The sequence below is a fragment of the Macrobrachium nipponense genome, chromosome 15 (assembly GCF_015104395.2).
Source record: "Macrobrachium nipponense isolate FS-2020 chromosome 15, ASM1510439v2, whole genome shotgun sequence".
Lineage (NCBI taxonomy): Eukaryota > Metazoa > Arthropoda > Malacostraca > Decapoda > Palaemonidae > Macrobrachium > Macrobrachium nipponense.
The window spans coordinates 22,968,764-22,986,263 of NC_087208.1; the positions used below are offsets into that span (position 1 = coordinate 22,968,764).

Here is a 17,500-nt window from a genome sequence, read left to right on the forward strand (position 1 = left end):
ATATATATATAATTATATATATATATATATATATATTATATATAATATTAGTAGAACATTACACATATGAAAGTTTCAGTGCTAAGTTGTGAGAAGTCTTTAAAAAGTTTGTTTTTAAATTTTCCCTAACAGAGTGTTGCAAGAACTGATGACGCCCGTAGAATGCCTGATACCCATTAATATAATGGGCAGGAATACGGAAGGGTATCGCATAATAAGCGAGTTGGATAATTCCATCTCGACGGCGAAAGAGGCGTTTATGGATGGCAAAAGCACCAAAGCCCTTGTCGATCTCATGAACACAATCCTGCAGGTGAATAGAGAGAGAGAGAGAGAGAGAGAGAGAGAGAGAGAGAGAGAGATAGCGTGTGCGTGGTCATTGATATGCTATGTTCTCTGTATGTATCCCGAGCTGATCATTATCATCCCACTATTGGATGGATCCATCGAACTTTTAGTTTAATGAACTCTTATGTTTTTGTGTCTCATGGTAAAGTAACAAAGAAATAGGGTTGTTATTACGATATCATGGTAATATCACGTAATAATGTTATGGACTGCAAACTGTATAACCCTTTTTCGTTTCAGGATTCCAAAAGTCTCAGCCTGGAAGAATGCGAAATCATCAATTATTGCCTCTTATTAGTAAGAAATTTACTTCACGTCAGTAGTGTTCCAAACGCCCTCGAAGCCATTAGTACATCTAGGGGTTCTGGAACGTCATCTTCTACAAAAACTCAACAGGTAAGTCTTCTGGGTGTGTGTGTGTGTGTGTGTTTTTTCTTTTTTTCTCTCCCCATTAGGGGACGAAGCCTTTTTATTTCATTCTGTGACACACTTTCTTCTCATTACTGCATTGTCACTCGCTGGAGAGTTCTTGAATCCAGATGTGAATAAATTGAGTGGGAAGTCAACTAGGCAACGTGATAGCAAGAGCCTGCTCAGACTCACTGTACAGCCGCACTGCCAGTAATCGAATGAGTTTGATCTAAAGTGAATAGTGAATTCAGTCCTCTGCCTCGGAGGCTGGCAAAACGAAACCCATTGTTGGAAGAAAGTTGGAGTCTGGAGGGGTTAGATTCTTTTGTTATAGAGAAGGTACTGGCAGTAGAATATTCAATAAACAAGATGTTATAGAAGTTAGTGCCATTTTTCTTCCTTTAACCTTTAACTGATGCTTACGTTTGTACTGTCATCGGAGACACTAATGTGACTGATTTTGACTGAAAAAAAAAAAATTTGTTTATGCCTGTGAGAGATAAGTACGCATGGAGTCTGAAATGAAGGATATGTTTATTAGTAAATTTTTATGACGAGATGTTTTTACCGTGATTCTTAGAGTTATAATTACTCAATAAAAATACAAGATTCGAGACGTGAATTTTTTTTAGATATTACTAGCAAAAGTAATGCAGTTGTCATGAGTGTTATAGATATATCGCAATCGTAATACACAAATAAAGAAAATCTGCTTGATTTTGTTTATCAAGTTCTCTGGAACTACAGAAATAGATGTTTCTCCCTAACATGCTCCAAATGTTTGGCATAAAGATTGTCATGAAATCATGTAGCAAAAACTTTGAGTGAAAAACTAACATTAAGATGACGTAGGTCGAATTGCCTAGTCTTATTGTTTTATTTAGAAATGAATTTAGTTGAGATTCCTACAGGTATCCGCTGCAATATTTCATTGGAAATTTTCACGTAGAAGTACCATTTGTTGCAGATTTTGTATAAAGTTTATTATTAAGAATTACAAAAGTGTGTCTGAATAAGTTTGTAGGTAGGTACTTTTGCAACAGCTTTTCAGTATGGAGTTTAAGTCAGTCTTTGCTACAAGTATTCTCAACAAGGCTTTCATTAAGAATTACTTAAATGTCTGAGAATAAGGTTAGGCTTTGCTGAAGCTTTTCTGAAAAAAAAAAAAAAAGTTTCATTTTCATGATGAAATACTGAAATGTCTTTGGATAAGTTATTGTCGAGCTCTACCAAGAATTACGCCACTAAAGTAGCTTACAATGAATATTCTCAAGATTGGCTAGGTTGTCGTTACAAAGGTATTATTAATAATGACTGAATATTATCTCGTGATTCTTGTTTTGTCAAGTTTTGTTTTAGCTTCTCGGTTCACAATTTTCCTTAAAAATGGCGAAAGTTTGGTGAAATTACTTTCTATGGAGGTTTGCCGCCGCAGCTTCTAGATAATGTTTGCGTTAGGAATGACTGAAGCGCCATTTCATCTAGATTTGCTAAAGCTTTTCAATACAAAGTTTTCGTTAATAATTGCCAAGATATTTGGGGATATGTTTATATTAAGCTGCGCTACAACTTTTCAATGAAATATTCCCATTAAGCATAAATGAAATATGGAGGGATAAGTTTTTGCTAAGACTACAGCCTTTAATGACAGCATATTTTCATTCAGAGCTACTGGAAATGTATCTACCATATTTTGTCGATATGAAAATAAAGCTGTTTGTGACTGAGACGGATGTGTTTCGGATATGTCCTTTGGACCACCTTTGAGAGAGAGTAGTAGTATGTGAGAGCATTAGACAGGCGTCTGTGGGCATTAAATGAGTTGGAAGAGAACAGATTACCATGGATGAGAACTTAGAGATGCAAAGCTCAGGATGAGCGGTGGTTAGTGGAAGGGAAAGCACAGTAAGACATGAGTAACGAAATTTCACAGAGGCTCTTTATGACTCACAGCACCGAGTGCTATGATAGTGGATAAGTCAATAAAGAGTAATCTAATCATTTCCGTACTTGTTTGAGGATACGTGAAGTTAGGGTATACGACTGGCCTTACCCCTTTCAAGATTTTTGTGGTACTGCTACTTAAGTAAGATGGTAATTTTCTAGGTTCTTGGCGCCTCTTTCCTCGTTCTACCAGAGGGACATTACCCACAGGCCCCTAGAGAGGGGGGACCTTGAGCAGTTGCTCCCCAGATGGTAAAGGTACCCAGCTTCACCTGTACAGACTAGTAGCTTGCTTGAATACAGTAATTCAAGATTAGCGAGCATGTTTAATATTAAGCAGTGATTATAAACTTCTTAGACAAAAGAGAAACCTATTGTAGCTCAGTGCGGTATGGATCCTATATTGTTCTAACCTTGGTTAGGTTTCCTCCCTCAACCCCTTTAGTATGCTCTCATATCCCACCAAAAGATGATGAACAGGTAACATACTTTTTCTTCTCAAACAAAAGTGAAGAGAGACTATAAAATTTTTTATTTGGAAAGCTTATGATCACAACAGCACCACAAATGGAAGAGGATCTATTGCTGAATCAGCTTTGGTATGAATTGGAAGTATGTTTACAACACAAGTAGACAAGATTTCTCATTGATAGAAGCATACACCAAGAATCAATCCATTGTTTCTTAATATATCACATAGATCGATAGTACAGATGTCATGTTTGTTACAAACATGGTCTCCATAATTGTTCTAGAAACATTGCACTGTACTTCATCACCTTCAAGCAGGTACATAAATTAGTGCTGGGTTACCAACCTGTGTATATCTTTGAGGAATGTGACTAAAAAAATAAAAAAAGCTGGTTACTCAGTTTTCAGTTTATTAAATTAAATACCAACGGTGAAAGATTAATGTTGAAGATAAAATCCATTGCCAAAATTGCCAAGTAGACTGAGTTGTACTGACATGACCAAACCACTGCAATCTTCTTTGCTGAATTTTCTTTAACATTTCTACGTCTTTGATGGTTCCTCTAATTGATAAAATCGTTTCTGATCGTATCCCTTCTTGTGACTCCACATATCCATCTCAACATCCTCATCTGTGCCACTTCTAACTTTCTTTCTTGAGCCTTCTTTATTGACCACGTCTCAACCCCGCACACCATCGCAGGTCTAACTACACTTTTATAAACCTTCCTTTTACTTTTGCACTAATCCACTTGTCGCATAATATTCCCGATGGTCTCCTCCAGTTCATCCAAGCACACTGTAGTATCCTGTGGTTTATTTCCGAGTCCATGCCTCCATCCTCCATCACACAGGACCCAAGGTACTTGAAAGTGGTAACCCCCTTAATGTCGTCTAAACCTGATTGAACTGCACCCTGTTTTCCTTCCCCTCCCATCCACAGGTACCTATTCTTAGTTGTGCTTGTCCTTAAACCTCGATGTTTACAGAGTACAGGTAACATAGTAGCGTTCATTGGTCACCTCATTTTATATCATAATCAACTCAGTACTACAATGGCAGTTTTAAGAAATGCAGTTCAAAATGTAACATATGATAAAACCACAATAATACTCCTTTTTCAAATGTCAACTTTCGCAAATATATGCTTTTACACTATAATATTTATATAGCCAAACAAATAAGAATTATGGGGTAAGTTGTATCCCAGTTCAGTGGAGTAATGATCAGAACTCTTTGTGAATTCGTACCAAGGAGATTTAATTGCCCTCAGTGAGACTTACTATCGCAGAGGCCTCTTAGTAGATAGTGCCAAAACTCATACGGCATTGTTTAGATTGTGAATACTTGTTATTGTCTGAATTACAATGAACTCCATCCTTTTCTTATTTTGAACACATTAAGAATTTTGTCAACTAACACAATGCTGTGTAACACCGTAAAAATGTCCAATTAAAAGTTAGCCATCCTTTTATATTCCTCTTTGATCATCAGGGGAAGCACCACATTGGTTTTTCTCTGTGAAGTATCAAAGGGAAACCAAACCTTTGTGAACTGAAAGATGGAGTACCGCTTCTCAAACGTATTGATGTTTTTAATGGGAAAGATGTGATATATTCAATTACAAAAATAAGATGATCCACATCTGATTCGATGATTATCCTCTGGAGCAAAACCAGATAGAACCTCAAATAAGTTCAGGTTAATTTCATAACAAATCTCTTAGTGATCTGAGTTGGTAACCTTGTTAAGTGCAGTAAATATAATATAACTTGAAGAAGGGGATTGCCACCTAAAAGGGTCATTTGACCTAAGAATTGTCATAATCAGGCTTTATCCTTCCAATTAGGGTTAATCGGCTTATTGCATCGATAAATGGAGGAGTTTAATTCACCCAATAATAGAACTTTCATCTCTCTGAAGTGTGCACAAAGTCTGATCTTGTACCGATTATACTTTATTATAAAGATCTATGTATATCCCCATGAATGCACATTTTTGTGCTATCAACGAATAAGAGAGGTCGATATTAATTTCTTGAGTTGGGTGAGCCTGATTTAAGAGTCGAAATACATAGGAAAAGTGCTCATGCACGTAATAATAAAGGAAGTGGAGAGGCTTCCCAATCAACCAAAGCAAACGCGGTGGCGCCATTGTCTGTGCGTTCCCAAAATGGATCGTCCTTCGTCACTGGAACCCGTTTTCTGCACCGAATGGCACACTTTATGAAGTATTAATTAAATAATATCAAGGTAACCCACATTATACTAGCTACTGAGTCACTCCAAACTTCAAATTTGAAAGAAAGTGCCTCGAAGTAATTTAGACGTCTTCAGATGAATCACAATCATTTGACTGACTGGACTGCATGGCCTAGTCCCTGAGTTTGGGTATCAGTTCAACAACGAATAACATGTGCTTTTGTGATTTATAAATTTCAACTTAGAGTGAAAATAAAGTCATAGAATGCCCCCGGGTTGTAGGGATGTTGTATTTTTCAATAAATAAAAAACTAGCTACGGTTCAGTCAGAATTTCTCATTATTAAGCTCTGGCAACCTATTAGTCAACAGTGCCTTCAGTTTTACGCACGATTGATAATCAGAACTTTTTGGATGTGGAAACTTGAAATCTCTCACAGTTGACCACTATGTTATGAGGACAAATTTATGAAACTTTCAGACTTTCTTCGCTTTGGCTACAGTTCTTTTTATGTTGAATTTTGACATGCAAATAAATCATTTGACCTTGAAATTAGGCTCCGGTGATCAACTTAGCTTTGTCAGTAGTAATCTCGAAAGTCTCGTGACATTTTGACAAGTTGAAAAAGTAAATTAGTTTGAAAAATCTAAAGATTTTACTGTGGTGAAATTTATTAATAGTAATTACATTATGGGATTATGAAGTTGTATCATGGATCATGTATATTAGGTATAACTTATCAGGTACCTGGTCATGGGTCAAATATGGTAGCTTGTATTCAGGGTGTAAAAGGAAAGTTGGCCTGCAGCTTACTTCAGATAATATCTGAAAAGCAGAATGTGTGTATGTATATGTGCATGTATGTATGCTCTACCTTGAGCTGTTCCAGTTTGGAAGGTATCTCTAATATTCGGACTGCATCATGATTTAAGTATTGTCCTGATTCTCGCCATTATTACAATAATCATAACTTTTTACCTTTGTGGGGAGAATGGGTTCCTGTTGAAAATTCCTCATACCAAGAAAATTAGAAAGTAAAGCAGCACGCAAGGTTATTTGCATATTGTCGTGGTAATATGAGGTGATGAAAGTGAAATGAGGGAGTGCATTTTCAAGCGTAATACATACAGCAGCACAAAAGTTCACAAAGCAGATTGTTTTATAAACAAGTAAGGTTAGGTTAAAGTTGGAACTACGTATCCCTTTTAATGTATGCAAGCGTCATGACCAATTCATGCTATTAATAGAAAATGATGGTTGCTTCTCCATTTTAGACGTTGTTTTGTGATGCGAACATGTTCTGTGTAAATTTAGTATAAATAGAACAACATATAATTTTACTTATGTACATTATTTTCTAGGGCATCTTGTTAACATCAAAATCTCTGTATTCAATGTTCCTGCAAACATTAAGTGCTGTATTCAGTGTTCCAGCAAACATTAAGTATTGTCAATCTTGAATTCTTGGATAACGAATTACAGAACATTAAGAAAATAGGTGGAGATTTATGATATCCAGCTCATATTGTTTATATTTGTTATTATAAAGCTGTGAAGGAATTTTGTAATAAAAATGACTGAAAGAATGAATTCCTGAAAAAACCCTTTGTTGTCTTCTATTGACTTTGAGTTAATGAAGTCAGTGTTGAAAACATTCATAATGATTCACAGTAAAAAGCAGGCTTATGAAAAATAATCTTCATCAAATTAGCAACATTGTTTATTTATAGAATTCATGAAGTGGACTGTGATTAATTTTATTTGGGTCAGACAAGTAAAAGAATTAAATGTCAGAATAAATTAGCATGAATATCAGGTAGAACTGGCCCCTAAGTTTGGCACACTCTACAAATGCTAATAATTACATACCTCTAGAGTTTGAACACTAAATATGACATTAATCATGCTCCCTAAATATTAAGCAAACTTTTAAGTGAAATTAAAGTTAGCTTGATGCATTGCATATCGCCCCCCAAGTTGAAAGATATACTCACAATATGATTTAGCAAAATCACCAAATGTTCTGATCTCAAGTGACTGTGGTTATCCAAAGGCAACAACTAAAACTTGCCCATCAACTACTAGAGTGGCATCTTTTGGTACATCATACTGGTTGCCATATGTTATTCTTTGTAAAAGTATATCCATCATAAGGTGCTTTTGCCCTTTTTCAAGGCTGCCTTCTGTCCTAGCTAATGAGAGTGGAATAGGCAAAAGTTCATGTCTTACGATGCCATCCATATCTACATCCCTTCCTGCAGCATAGCATATCACACGCCTTTGCAACACAGATCTATCAGCTTTTATAGATGTATGTTTTGCCATCTGATTTCTTCGCTTCATATAGTTTTGCAAATATTGCAGAGATACTTCTGACCATAGAACTGAAATTTCTTATGATCTGGAGAATCTGTAGGTGATAACCACCTTTCCTGCACAAATTCCTTCAGTTGATGCATACCAAATCTTTTGACTCTCAACTTGGACTCTTGAATTTCCTAGGTAGCTTGAACCTTTGTCACACAATTCATTAGTTCCACAGCCTCAGTTGAAAATACTCCGAAAGAAGCAAGTTTCTGGACAACTTTATCTCCATCTTTATTAATAAGTCTGTTAGCAAGTTATGTTATAAAACTGGAAACAAAATACGATATATGCTGGAAGCCATCTTGTTTTGAGCTCTTTGGTTAGCTGCCATTTTGTTTGTAAGGTCAAAATTGTCTTCTAGTGTAAGAAGAACATTATATTTGAATTCCTGATCCCAAATTTAGACTGAATCAACTACTTAGACTTGCATTTCGTGCAAATAGTAAAGAAACTACGAGCATAAATTGCTAATTTGGCAGCCATTTTGTTTCTGACTCTCAAGCATTAAAAACTAAAAATAGAGAATGTCATCCAACAGATGTGGATTGAGCATACCCAAATTGTGTATAAAACACTGGATGACAAAATCTAACACAAAATGCCTTGCAAATTTTACAGAGTCGACTTTTATGAAATTGTGCCGTGAGTAATGTGATTTCTTTCATGTAATGGTGGTTTTTATAAGAAGAAAGTTGTAGCGTGGCATCTTCTCAGGCGTAACCTAGCTAATCTGTATATGAAATATGTACATTCAAACTAAGAAGAAACCCCATTATGTCTTTATAATGCTTAAATGAAGTATAAGGATGGTTCTTTTCGAATCTGGCCTGCAGAGAGCTCAGTACGTTCACTGCGTAATCAAATAATCCTTTTACTTAGTATCAAAGTCAAAGCGAAGAGGCGGGAAAAGTTAGCAGAATTTCTTTACTGGATTTACCAATTATTAGGTATATCCCAAAGTACAAGTTCACATTAATTTTTGTGTTTATTCATCATATTTTGGTCTAAATTTAGGACTGACAAGTAACTTAGTTTCTAGAGAGACAATTTATAGGAAAAAGTGATAAATAAAAAATAAATAAATAGATATGAGGGAATGGAAAATAAAAAATGGTACACCTCACGAATTTCATGTGTCAGTTTTGTTTTGATGCATTAGTGTTTTGAAAACCACTTCATCGTTCATATGTGCAGTCATAAAGTCTTACCTACCTACTGTTCAAGTTAGCTTACACCTTCGCATTGTTAGGTGTGATCGGCATTCAAAATAAAGGAATAACACTTGGCTGACCTGGGTGGACGATCTGTAATCACCTGTTTCCCACTAGGTAGCATTGGAATGTTTACTGTCTTTTCAGAATTCTTCATCCAATGTCCTTGTCCATACAATATGGATCAGCAGTAAGGATTGTGGCTATTCCTGCACTTCCTACCGGACTGTATTGTGTTTGTTTTCTGTGGTGTCGTCTACAGCAAGCAGATATTAGCATTAGGCGTATGAACGAGTATTTTGTAAACCCAATGTATTCATTTAGGCATGGTGGTCACACGAGTATTACATTAGGGGTATGTGGGTGAATTTATGTTTTTCCTCTCAGTATGAGAATGTAAGGAGTGGGCTAATGATTATGAATAATTTTGTATTGGGAGATGTGAGAGGCTGATAACTTACATTTAATACAATTCTTTAGGTCTGACCATAGCTTACTCAATCTTGAACTTCTGGTGTGGCACCTCCTTTTGCTCATCGATTGCACAATAGGTGATTCCTCTCACTCCCTTTGCTCTGCCTTATACTCTCAATGGGGTTCATGAGAAAATTATAGGTAAAGTAAACGGAGATATTAGTTTACTTCTGCCATCAGTTGGGTATTTGACCGAGTATATTATGGGTAAAGATTGTGGCTCCCCTTAGTAATTAACCATTTTTGGTTTTGGGAGGGAGAAGGTTTTTGAGCCTTTGTCTATCTGTAGTCTGCCCTTTGGACTGCCCCGCATCAGTAAGATTTTACCCTGTCAGGAAGCTTAGGGCGTGTCTTTGGACGTAGCTCTATGCCCTTCGCCATCTTTCTCTCAGCCATTTACCAGCTCAAATTTGACTCGTTCTTCGAATGATTTTTTCGGTAGAGTTAATGTTTGCACTAACCTTCTTATGCAGTACGTGTGCTCATCTGGCATCAGTACTTCAGTGGTTCAATTATTTATTTGCTTTGTATTATTCCTTCTGTTTCTGATATTAACCCTCCCACTATTATTCAGTCTCCCCCTCTTATCACCTCACACTCCACTCCTCTTGACAACTCAACCTATTTGTACTAGTGGCTCAGCCTATTCCAATGTTTCTAGTGTTGTGCAGACAACTCCAGCTATTGTCTTAGTAAAGTTTTCTTTTGGGTAGGGAGGAATGTCTTCAAAGACAACTTTTTTAGCAATTCATAGTTCTCCTTTTTACCAATGATGAATCTGTTGATCTGCTCTCTTTTGCATGCTTCTACCTCAGTACCTGTTGAAATGAGTATGTATGTTAAAGCTGTCTGGTTCTGTAAAGGCTGATTATGAGTATTCCCCTTAAAGCTGGTTCTGGGAATGCCGTGCTTCAGTTTCCAGTTTTATGATACTGCATAGAGCTGTGTTTTATAACACAGATACAGTGTCAGATTTTCAACCTTCTTCCAAACAGGATGCAAGCATTTTCAAGTTGCTTGCCCCATGGAAGTGAATTGTATAATTTTAGTCCTGAAGGTGCAGCAGCTCTTAGTAAGGTGCTTTTTGGATTGTTAACCTTACCCTAATAGGTGTATTTCTGAAACTTAGAAAGGAGTGTCTTATGTTTTTACATCTCAGTTTTAAAATCAATGATCAGTAGCTGTATTTGGTGCCAAAGATGCCTTGAATCAGGAGAATAGAATTCTTAGAACAGTCTTTGAAGTTTTCCCTCTAGTTTCCTGCACCTGCAACCCTTTCCACATGAAAGTTCCACATGGAGCATCAGCTCAAACCACCTAAGAGTTTTTTCACTTCAGTTAGATCTTTTGTTGTGGTCAAGGCTCGCATTCTATGTAGAGAAAATCACAAAATAGAAAAAAATACACATACTTGATGTTCTGAACACTGAAGGTCAAGTAGGAAGCTGTGGGAGTTTCTGGATTGTCTGGCATATCTTCAAGAAGAACTGTGGGTAGATGGATTTCAGGGAAGGATACTTTGTGCCTTGTTTATTCTTCCACCACCTCTGTCTGCATTTTTAGCTTGTTATTCTTCCACTTCTGTCTGCATTCCCCAAAATCTTTCTTCACACAGAAAATTTCTGAGTTATGATGGAGGAGATCGAATAGTGTATGCAAGGAGGCCATTCTGCCAATTTTAGACTAGTCATTTTACTTTTAGACTGGTAATTTTACTCTCTCTTCAATGGATTCATTCACATTGGCCTTGACAGACTTTTGGAACGGTGACTGGATGTTTTCTGTCGATATGCAGAATGAATGTATACTTTCCTGTCCTGATCCATCCTCAGTCTAGGAAGTACGTATCTATGTTTTGTCCTTAAAGGGAACCACACTTATTCTTGCATGTTTTGGCTGCATAAGTGGGAGTAATCTGCTAGGAGTCCTAGTTTCCAATTTGAACGACTGGTAAATTTTCAGTAACTCATTTCACTCAGTCTTGAAAGTGAATTATTGTCTTCTGCATCTGACATTGGTGCTATTGGTGCTAGCGTTCTGATCATTATTGACAATTCTTAGGTTCTCTGATCCAGTCAATTGTTTATCTGGGGATGAAGATCAACTCTGTCTCTTTTTAGGATTTTCAGAGAGAGACAGATATTTTCTATCACTGCTGAGAGACTTGACCCTTAAAAGCCATGAGCCAAGAAAGGCTTCTTCCTCCTTGGGGTCACTTGGGCTCTTTAGTGAAGTTTGTTAACATGTTCATCTAAAATGACCAATTGGTTGTACCTGGAAAACTCTTAGGTCAGGTCTCATCCTCTGGACTATTCCAATTGTAATTTCTTTGTTGGTGGGGTGATCAGTCTAAGACTGTTGATGGGTATGCTTCTGGATCTATAGAGCCCAGACCTCCGATTGTCTGTAGACACTTCAGGGTCAGGTTAAGAGTTAGAGAACCATCCTGGAGAATATCGGAATTTTAGGGAGCTGGACTTCATAAGAGAACAATTGCATACAAACAGCCAAGATCTTTTTGCAGGTTGGAAGGTTGTATGTAAGCAGAACATCTAATCAGAGACATGGTCACAGTTGACTCCAACAATTCAACCTCTCTTTCTTACAAGAATACAAATCAAGAAATACAATTAGGCTGGCAGAGAAACTTCTTTGGACAGTGTCAACAAACATAATTCTTTTACCACAGTTTACTTCCACGAGAAAATGCAATACTCAGAATTTCTCTGCATGATGATGGTAGACAGGAAGGATATTTGGGATGCCAATAGAGGAGGAAGTGTAACAAAATATATGACTTGTCCCTCCCTCAGAACCTTCACCACCCAAGGTTCTGCTTCAAAGCTTTGCCAGACACTCCAAAAGTTCTGTAGACAGCCTCCTACTGTACCTTGATAGCTCAAAACCACCAGCTACTGCTGCCTGTATGATTCTCTTTATAACATCAGACTTGACTACCTCGAAAGGGCTTACTAGGTGCAATAGAGCTTGAAGACAGCTTGGGTTGCTATTCAGCACAAAACTTAGGTGCAGGACCATCTACAAGTGTAGGGGCAAGACACTTGAATGAAGACCTTTAAATTAAGATTTTGTATTTTGATCCAATCATGGGTCCCAAGACAACCATTACAGTCAAGAAGAAGAGGAAAATGCTAAGAACCACAATTGAACTTGAGTAGGAGATTATTGAAAAGTACAAAAGAAGCATTTCTGCGACTGATTTAGTATCTTATTTTTAATATTTTATTAATTGTAATAATGAGGCATGTTTTTCAAAGTTTTATTATTAGCAACAAGTTTCGTGCTTAACCAGTACAGTACATACTATACCTAGCCTAGCCTATGGCACTCGGTCAACCCTTGGTAATACGGCCGCATTGGGTGTAGGCCATTTTTTTTATACAGTACACATTTAAAAGTTGAAAAAAGGACGTCTTATATGGTATGTTATCTAATTCAGAACTTATTTAATTGCAATTTAAGTGTAATTTTTTTTATAAAAAGGCAAGGTTAGGGTAATAACAGGTGGTCAAGAACGTATTACTTAATCCATTTTCAGTTAATTCTTATGGAAAAAATTGATTTAGATCTCGACTGAATTGCATCTGTCGCTTCTTCTGGAACAGATTACATATTGTCGAGGTCTGGAGATTTACTCTACAAGAGAATCTTCCTTCCTTTCTTATCTTGAGTTTGTAAGGAAGTCCCAGTGTTGACCTTGGGGAGCATGGAGGTGCACATTAGTGTATAGGAGCGTTCTTTCATATCTAAAGATAATCGTTGTCTTTAACTTTGGATTTTCGGCTGTGTGCTTTCGACTCTGGCACAGGAGTCCTGTGCCAGAGTCGAAAGCACACAACCGAAAATCCAAAGTTAAAGACAACGATTATCTTTAGATATGAAAGAACGCTCCTATACACTAATGTGCACCTCCATGCTCCCCAAGGTCAACACTGGGACTTCCTTACAAACTCAAGATAAGAAAGGAAGGAAGATTCTCTTGTAGAGTAAATCTCCAGACCTCGACAATATGTAATCTGTTCCAGAAGAAGCGACAGATGCAATTCAGTCGAGATCTAAATCAATTTTTTCCATAAGAATTAACTGAAAATGGATTAAGTAATACGTTCTTGACCACCTGTTATTACCCTAACCTTGCCTTTCTATAAAAAAAATTACACTTAGACACCCTGCTGTAGATCCACCATTTGGTTACAGTACTTACCTAGAAGGATTACAAAACAGACAAGAATGTTTAGAAGTTTTTTCCCTTTTAGAAAAGCTTTTAATTCACTTGGCTGAGTGGATGTTTTTCTGGCTGCGCTAACCCACCATCCTCTTTCAATGATAAATGTAATTATTTGGGTACTTACCTACTCTTAAAGTGGAAACTCACCCAGCCTCCAGACATCTTAGTTGGTGGTCAAGTAGAATTCTGACAAGAACGTAAACATTCCAACACCACCTGGTGGAAAACGGGTGATTACAGACTGTCCATCCAGGTCTGCGAAGCATTATTGTTTTGTTTATTTTGAATACCGATCACACCTAACTGCACAAAAATATAAAGTTTCTTTAATTGTAGGTAAGTATTAAATAATTATAGCATAAAAATTTTTATGTATTGTACATAGGATCATTAAACAACAATTAGTCGTATAATAAAATTTTTTAATTTTTTTGCAGGGAGATAAGGAGGAAGATAATACTGGTGTGTTGACAGAGGATCAGATTATGTGGAATTTATTTGCACACAGATTTGACCATCTCATCATCCAGCTTTTAACTTGTGAACAACAGGTAAGATGTCTGATTTCTTTTAGGATTTTATTTCAGTCCTTTATTGTCTTGGAATCATATTTATAAATTAGCGTTATTATTACTTTATTGTAAAGAAAGTACATGATTGTATTACATGTAAGAGAATAATATATGCCCTTTATGTAAATACCAAGCATAGACACCAGGTTTTGTTTGCATATAAAATGTTGTCAGTCAGCGAATTGCATGTGTACGAATTTATGTTGAAAGAAACTGAGCAAAGAGCACACTGAAACTGTTTGTGTGTGTGTGTGTGTGTGTGTGTGTAAAGTTGGACGTTGACAATTTAGTTCATTTGTTAATGTGATAAAGATTAAGGGCTTTCATACAGGGTTTTCTTTGTTAAGAAATGTCTGTTGTAATGTCAGTAGCATATTTCTACACTACGATAATTTGTAGGATTTAAGACACTGCTGCAACATAACATTTTTCATGTCACCTACAACAAATTAGGTATTTCCAGAGTGACTTGATCTTCTGATGAATCACCAATGGTGGTTACTTATTGAGGGTTAACTCACATTTAGAATGAAAAGAGAAGATACTGGGTCCATTTATGTTGACATTGTATAGATTGAGCTTCAGTATCCTAGCCTGTCAAGTACTTAAACCGCGTGGTTTTTACAAAAGTTACTAGTAACTTAAATTTTTCAGTCATGGAATGGGTATCATTCAGTGACTTAAAACTAGTAAAGACGAATGTCGGGTAATTGTGTAATATATTCAAGAATATTGTGGCCAGGCTTGTATGCATGGTTGCTCAGGTTAGGCTGTGGATGCCCATCCATTCACTTTGAATGGTACGTAGTGTGAAAAATGGTAGACATTAGATCGGTGAGATCATTAGTATTCTGTGAGTACTCTTGTACTGATATGTGGAAGTATGATGAGAGTGGCAAATAAAGTAGAGCATTTATCCCTCCCTGTGGACTTATTAGTCCTCAGTTCACAGCCTGGTACTCTGTTGCTTGGACGTATTGAAACTTCTTGTGTGGACACAATTTTTTTTTTCTTAGATGTTGTGTAGGCCATAGGGCAATGCTTGAGGATTTTTATTTTCATTTCCCAACCTGATCCTTATCAGCACTTTAATGAGAAGTCATCTACCTTGTTTTATGTCAGGATATAGATAGGCATCCGTTAGGCAGTAGTAGTACTTACCAGTCACTTTTTGCTAAACTTTTTGGAAATGATTTGTCTGTTTAATTTTGTTGGTAATCTTGATTTTATTTGAACAGAACCAGTCAAGCACATTTGTTTTGTTATTTCAAGTATTTTTTTTTCTGTCTTATTTTTTTTTTCTTATATTAGAATTGAAAGAGTCTGCTTTTGTCTGTTCCACCTGACTAGTTCAGTTGAATGGTAGCTTGGATTCATCATCTTTATATTTTAAGAATTTGCAATGATCATGATTCAATATTGAAGTTGCATTGGTATAAATCACAACTTTGAAGTTTTTGAGAAACTCATGTTCCCTTGATGAGAGATAATGGAATGAAATGAAGGGTTTTAGGATCCTGTTTGTATGTCAGGCTACTTACCACAATTTGTTTCATTCATCAGTAAAAAAACTGTCCATGAAATGGTCATCCACAGCAGAAGGAATGATTATCTGTGCTTGTAACAAAGGTGGGGCAGAATGGGTCAGTTCAGAGCTCTCTCTGAATTGGAATTTGTTGCAAACTTGAATAAATATGTCTCAGATGATATTTGAATTTGTTGACTTGGAGTAACTCAGCAAAGGATTTGCTGCCACTAACCATAGGTTTGGAATTCATCAGCACCCCTTCAGGTGTGATATGTGGTGTAATATTGTTGCTCTCATATTCTACCGTACTATTGTTGAGGCCCGTGCATGGAATTCAGTATTTTTAATTGTTTCAGTTGTGTTCTGGTTTTGGTACTATTGTACAGTACTGTAATTCTAAGCAGCTCATGAAAGAAGACATTTTATATGAGAACTGAAAGGTCTGCTGTTGATGGCCTTTGAATTCAGAATGCTTATCAGAGACTTGTGCTGAAATTTGTGTGTTCTTATACATATTTTTAACTTATTTTTTCATTCGTGAGGTTTGCAGTCATTGATTTCATTGCCTTGTTAGCTTGCAGTAAAGCCAACGATGCTAAGATAATGTTTCAGTATTTGAAAGTATACACAGAGATGTATTTATAGTTTAAGCACTACTATAATACAATAATGGGTTCTGTTCTTGAGATGTGTCATAGCTGAAAATCGTCGTAAGCCAGAAAATCATAAAAAATCATAATACGTAAAACCTTACTTTTAATGCTTTGTCTGTATTAAAAATTACATAAAGTGCATCCTTATTGCATTTTTCATCAAAAAAAGCATTCAAATATTGATTATTTAACATTTTTGGAGTCCTATTTATTCTGTCAGATTGGCATATTAAGCGCTGTAACCCAGGAACATGCGTCATAAACCTGCAAATAATTTCTGATGAATATAATTGAAAAGCACAATAATTCGGAACGTCATAAGCTGAACCCGTCGTAAGCTGGGGACTGCCTGTACTTGCTTAGTTAGCTCTGTATTATCTTATTAGGATTATTTTTCATACATTCTCCTTCAGTGGGATAATTGTGCTACAACTTTATGATTATGTGTGTGTGTGCATGTGTTGCTACTTTGCTTGTTGCTTCTTTTTTCAATATGTGTATATATATGTAAATTCACCTGGTGTTCTATATTCTGCTATGAAATTTGTTTATTTTTATGGAAAAATCGTCCAAGTCTGGCTAATACATTGGAATATTTTTCATGAAAAAGTTTATACAAATAAATGACTTTGATGTGTTATAGATAAATACCACTACATAAGATTGTGCATTGTGTATTACTTGAATGTAAAGCAGAACTGTCCTACTTTTTTTTTAGATCAGCATTTTGACCAGAGATGCTTTATTGTTTGGAAGTTAACAGCACAAAGATAGCATTTCATATTAATTTTTTAAATGTAAGTTTAATGTTACACATTTTGATCACTACTCTTTCCTTTCAGCATTTATGGAATATAACAATGGTCCAACTAGTTTCACTGATGTATCGTGAGCAGCAGCAGACAACTATTCGGAAGTTAATTAATGAGTGGCTGGAATTATCACTTGCTGAGAGTTCGGAAGATGACGAAAACAACCCAATGACCTCCTCTTCTTCGGTAAGTCTTCAACATATTGTTTTGCTGTGACAATCACCCATTTAATGGTTTATGTGTACTATACTATTTAAGC

The 17,500-nt window shown here is 36.3% G+C and overlaps 1 protein-coding gene across 1 annotated transcript in view; it reads left to right on the forward strand.

Annotated features, from left to right (window-relative positions):
- LOC135227030 (protein timeless-like) overlaps positions 1-17,500 on the forward strand; it is a 269,166-nt gene that overhangs the window by 9,260 nt on the left and 242,406 nt on the right. The window contains 4 exon segments of the mRNA XM_064266817.1: positions 133-313; positions 589-744; positions 14,114-14,227; positions 17,272-17,427. Of these exon segments, the coding sequence (XP_064122887.1) occupies positions 133-313; positions 589-744; positions 14,114-14,227; positions 17,272-17,427 (607 nt within the window).